Source organism: Crotalus tigris, unplaced genomic scaffold, assembly GCF_016545835.1.
Source record: "Crotalus tigris isolate CLP2741 ecotype Arizona unplaced genomic scaffold, ASM1654583v1 scf7180000018691.1937549, whole genome shotgun sequence".
In the NCBI taxonomy this organism is placed as follows: domain Eukaryota; kingdom Metazoa; phylum Chordata; class Lepidosauria; order Squamata; family Viperidae; genus Crotalus; species Crotalus tigris.
Window position 1 is genome coordinate 535698 of NW_024097150.1, and position 6000 is coordinate 541697.

At 39.3% G+C, this 6000-nt stretch overlaps 1 protein-coding gene across 3 annotated transcripts in view; it reads right to left on the minus strand.

The window, feature by feature from the left end:
• DCBLD1 (discoidin, CUB and LCCL domain containing 1) overlaps positions 1-5433 on the minus strand; it is a 42954-nt gene extending 37521 nt beyond the window's left edge. For 2 of the 3 annotated variants that reach the window (XM_039355485.1, XM_039355483.1), the window contains exon 1: positions 5006-5432. In XM_039355485.1, the coding sequence (XP_039211419.1) occupies positions 5006-5081 (76 nt within the window). In that variant the 5' untranslated portion in view covers positions 5082-5432. Of the gene's footprint in view, positions 1-5005 lie in introns of all 3 variants that reach the window. The other variant, XM_039355484.1, reaches the window with a different exon arrangement.
• Positions 5434-6000: the final 567 nt, after the last annotated feature.

Consider the following 6000-nt stretch of genomic DNA (forward strand, 5'->3'; position numbering starts at 1 on the left):
CACATAGGTATCATAACATCTTAGGTGAAGTCATATTGAACCACAATTCTCTATTTCAGTTATAAAACAGAGAATTGTATTTTCAAGATTAACATGCAAAAGAAAAGAGGAAAGACCTGCTTTCTTCTTCTAACTTGTTAAACTATGGTTTAGCATACCAGGCTATGGTTTAGCACACCAGGACTGTATATCCCAAACAATCCGATATCAGGAGGTAACAATCTCTATTTGACCAACGGTTATATTCTTGCAGTAGTAGTCTCTTGATAGTCATATCCCATGGTAATATGGCTGGTTCTAAAGGACGCATTGGATAAAAATTGGCATTCTCTGCTTGTCTGGAGTTCTTTTTTTTCTTACCCAGCTGAATACTAAGGCTTTTGAAAAGAGGTTATTTGACTCATACAGCACAATTTGAAAAAACAAACACACACTGCAATAGCGTGTAGACTTCTATACTGTTTCACAGTGCTTTTCAGCCCTATCTAAACAGTTTACCAGGTCAGCATATTGCCCACAACAATCTGGGTCCTCATTTTACTGACCTTGGAAGGATGGAAGGCTGAGTCAATCTTGAACCAGTCAGGATCAAACTCCTGGCTGTAGGCAGAGTTAGGCTGCAATACTGCATTCTAATCACTGCGCCACCATGGCTCTTATGCCAAATTTTGGCTTGCTATCTTGTACAACCACCACAGTTTGTAAACAAAGGTTTATGGTTTAGCCGCTTTAGCATATTAGACAAATCCAACTAACTATATTTAATAAGTGATGGGTTAAACAAATTATGTCTTAATGCAGGCATGTCAAACTTGCAACGTCATGTGACGTCGTGCAACGTGTTGTGACATTTTTCCCATTGCCGGCAATGGGGTGGGCGCGGTTTTGATGTGACGCATCCGGCCTGCGGGTCGGCAGTTTGACATACCTGTCTTAGTGCAATATGTGAACCCAATCATCACCTTATTAAGTTTTACAAGCTAAAATGTAATCTTTTCAGCTATATCTCCAGTAAAGCAATGATAAGGATATTTTTCTTAAATTTTATTTTTAGGATATTACCCAAGATAATACGACACACTGCACCATTTTTACTTTTTCTAAAAGCATTCAGCCACAGTAAGACAGAAGAACCTGAAGCAGTTCTTAACATATTTGAAATTCAAGAAGAATCACTTAAAGTTAAAATGTTAATTCTCACCCTGGTTGGATTCCTACAGTGGCTTGCCTTCTACTCCTTGTAAGAATAATAATTAAAAAAATAACAAGAATAATTTTCTAAATTACAGATAATTATGAAATAAACATAATTAGTATACTAATCAACCATTGTGCATTAAATTTATTTATTTATTTATTTATGAGACTTATATACCGCTTTAAGTGCAAGCACTCTCTAAGCGGTGTACACCAGTAAGCAACGTATATATATATTTACATTGCCCCCAACAATCTGGGTCCTCAACAATCCTTGCTGACAAACCTTAGAAATAAATCATACTGTATAACATATAACCTGCGGTAGTCCTCAACTTATGATCACAATTGAGCCCAAAATTTCTGTTGCTAAGTGAAACATTTGTTAATTGAGTTTGCCCCATTTTACGATGCTTCTTGCCAGTTATTAAATGAATCACTACAGTTAAGTTAGTCAAACTGTTAAGTGAATCTGGTTTCTCCACTGACTTTGCTTGTCAGAAAGTCGTAAAAGGGGACCACGTAACCACCCTGGGATACTGCAACAATTAATTACCAAATATCTAAATTTTGATCACATGACCGTGGGGAATGCTACCATGGCTGTAAGTGTTAAAACTGGTCAAAAGTCACTTTTTTCAATGCTGTTAACTTTGAACACTCACTAAATGAACTGTTGAAAGTCGAGGACTACCTCTATAACAGGGGGATAGTTCTGGGTCGACCATCTGTTGTTTTTTTTAAGAAAAAGCTGGACACCTCTCATGGATGACTTAATTCATTTTTCTGCACACTGAGAAGAATTGGACTTGATGCTCAGGGTCCCTGCCAACTCTTGAATTCTATGATTTTATGTTGTTCTGTTTTACTGGCTAACGGTTAACTCTCCTTGACTACTGTTTTACATAATATGCACAAACAATAAGAGAGAATCTTTGCTCAGCCTATCCTCCATTTTAGTTCAAGCCACACATCAGAAAAAGGTTGGCAGTTATCTATTTTTAATACAAGGTATACTGTCACATTATCTGACTTACTCTTTATAAAAATCCTGTATGATGGGCAGTTTTGTATAGTAATGCTGATGGGGAAGAAGCTGAGATACAAGCACTGATTAGCCTACAATTACCTACTAAACTCATTGCAAATATGAGTTTGAAGCAATTGATCTCTCAGCGCTCATTCTTGGGCTTTTTAAAAGGTATAACAAATAAAATATTTTTTTATTAATGCTTTGTTTTGCCCAAACTAAAAGACAGGTCTAAGACATACCTGATCTTCAAGGGTTTTAAGAAACTGTATGTATTACTTCTTTATTGCACTAGATACAATCTGATACTTGCAATACTCAGTGACTAATGCAATTTGCAAAGTTCTGCATTTAAATTGCAGGCTTCTTTATCAAAAATGTTGTCCTATTTCCTTGAACACATTTTTCTCCTATCTCCTATTTTGTGTATTATCTTCTTGATAATTTGGAACCTTACTATTCTCCACCACCGCCTTTTGTTTTAGAAAACTACAGTAATAAGTTCTAATGAATGTGTTGACCAAACTATGGATTTTGTATTTTCCCCCTTTCCCCCCAAAGTAGTTCTTCTACAATCTTATAACTAGATAAACAGATAAAGCTGTCAGGGTCAAACAATATAAAGCACTCAAATCAACTAATATAGTATAACTCAAGATTCTATTTGCAAAGCCATGTTTTCTAGCTTATTAGACAAACCAAAGTTCAAAAGAAGGAATCTCTCCCCTTTTAAATTGCTGTAGAGCAGTCTTTCTCAACCTGTGGTCCGCAGATCCTTGGAGGGGGCACAATGTTATCCAAGAGGATCCACGAAGGCTTGAAGAAATGTTATGATTTAAATCTTGAGTTAAGCCTTGGGGGTTTGTTACCATGGTCCATGGCTACAGGGAGTCCATGGGGAAGAAAAGATTGAGAACCACTGCTGTATTTGGCCATCATCTGCGAGATCTACTCATGTCCTTCAATATTTTTGTTTAACTACAGCAACTGGGTATTTTTACTCTTCTTAATTAACAGAATACTATATTAAAGCAGTCTTCCCTCTAAAATTGTGGAAGATTAAAACTTCAGAGGAAATAAGAACCATACTGTATGTTGAAAAGTCAGCAACTTTAGAACACTGCATTTCCATAGTATAATTTTAAAGGAACTATTTGCATGTGCTAACATGTATACACCCATTATCTATTTCTCAGTTACAACTGATTGTTCTGATAGCTGAAATTCCCATAAGGTTACAAATAAGCAAAGTTCACCTGAAGAACTTATCTATAAATACTGAAATTCCTTTAAAAAGAAAGCAAATCAAGGGTGCAGTGGGGTTTCGTTTTGAGACTATGCTATAGAAAAAGTAGTTTGAAGTTGAAAAGCAAGCAGCTAATAATAAAGAATATGATCAGCCATTAATTGAGGAATTGGTAATCGTAAATCATGTTGCTTAAAACAGGTCCACAATCACTTTGAGATTTAATTTTGCAGAGAAAACCTGAAAGGTATGCTAGAGGAATTAAAGCCACAAATTCCAAATACCTTAAAAAGATACATTTCACACACCATGATTTTTTAAAGATTAAGTGTGATTTCCGGGATTTGCAGATGAATTTTTTCTGATACAAGACCTAGCTTCTACAGGATAAAAAGGTGTTTGGTAACATGTACTTGAATTAACCAGTGTCAATATTATCAGTGTAATATTACATTTCAACACAACATTTATCAAGCCTTAGGTACACATGTTGGAGTGAGACCCATCAGAATCTTATCCCAGCATGGCCCACAGCCTTATTCAAGCATCATAAATATGAATGTGCTAACTCCATTCATTCCACTCACAACTTTCTCCACATTGCTCAGAAAGGATGGAAAAGAGATTGTAGCTGTGCAGGTCTCTTTTTGCAATCAGGTGAAATCTCTACCCTTTCCGTGACTGTGCAGGTCTTCTAAAACTAGAAACTGAATCCTGATTTTGATTTTTTCTACTCCCATGTGAAAAGGTAGGAATTTATTAGGCAGGACAACCCCACAACTCTCAATATGGCTACCTCACTTCTGAGCAATACATGTGCCCATCTCTAATATACCAAGATACCCTGCAAACAAGATGATATTAATGAAGGATCCACATTTTACATGCCAGAAGAACCCTCTATATTACATTCAAGAATCCAAGGTTCTTTAAAAGAAAAAACACCTCTACTTCCAGAATGCTTAAGGTCAAAGAATGGATCAGGAACTTTATCGGCCCAGTTATCCATTTGCAGAATAGACACAACTCAGGGTTGTTGTTGTTTTTGTTTTCAACAAACGCTGAAGTCGAAAGCAGGTAAAAAGAACTACAGGATAAAAACTACAGACACTATTGGAACACCACAAATCCTAACTCTGGCAGATTATTTCAATCAACAACTTCTAGTCTTTGGTTGCGTCTTGATTCCAGGTTTTTAAAGAGAAGTCTGTTCACCGTTAACAAAACAGCCCAGCCGTTTTAATTCCAAGGTTTTCGAAGATGCATCGAGATAAAAGTAAGCTGAAGGTTTCAAACACCTCTAGAAACCTCTAGCACTCTTACGACCTCCGGATGTAAAAGAGCTTCGCCCGAAAGGGAAGAAAATCTGGCATGCAAAGGGCTCGTCCGCTCGGTCCACAGAATCAGCACGTAAGAATCGTGCCTCTGCGCGGGCGTCCATCCACCTCCAGACTCTCACCCCCACCTCCCCACTCCTCGCTCCACTCAACCTGCCAATCCCAACATGCAGCCTAGCAGGCAGGCCGACTCACCGAGCTTCTCCGCCGAGCTCCAGGATAACAAAGCGGGCAGCAACAGGAGGACACTCAGCTCCCGACTGCACCCCATAGTCCCTGGACCTGCTGCCCCCGGAGGCCCTTCTCGTTCACTTGCTTCTCCGAGCCTTTTTCAAAACTCGCTCCCGCGCCCGGCTGGGGAAAGGTTTATGCGCCGCAGCCGCTCGCTTTTCTTCAAAGGACGCGACGTCCCCAAAGAGACGCCTAGAATCTTCTCACGCCAGATGAGTAGCGTTTCCCTCTGGCTACAAACCTCCCTCCCGCGGGCAAAGGAAACGAGGGAGGAAGGAAGAAAGCAAGAAGCACCGCTCTTCTGATTGGATCTCGGGAAGGGGCGGAGCCTAGGGCCCAGCCCTTCTGGATCTCGGGAAGGTCCGGAGCCTAGGGCCCAGCCCGTCCCTCTGGGTCCTTGTGGGAAAAGCATCTGTTGTCTTCTAGTTCGCCGCGCGGCCGGTGGATCTCCCTCCACGTCTGGTCGCTGTGCAGGTGACGTATAAGGCATTTGGCGGGAAAAAAACCCGGCTTTTTCGGGAAAAAAAACACGGTTGTTGCGGAGGAAAGCTGATCAAACCTTAGACTTTTAATAATAAGCTTGATTTCCAAAGCAGGAGTCCCTGGATTCTCCCTCGACCCTTATTCCCAATGAAGAATACTGCGATTATTCCTGCATCCTCTCTCACCGAGACTCAACCACAGTGCGTTTGATATTACAGCACATTACTGTTACAGAACATGTACTAAATTCCTTTCTTTGAGTTTTGAGTAATGACCGAACATACATGCAATACAGAAATGTTTATGATCATTTCTATAAATTACACCCTTTCCTTCTCTTAATTTTTCTCTTTGGCAAAAAAAAAAATTGCCTACTTATTGTAGGCAAATAGACAAATCTTAACATTCATAGTTTTAGAAAAAAGTAGGGTAGGAACCCTATTTCATGCACAAAGTATTATGAGCATTAGCTGAGG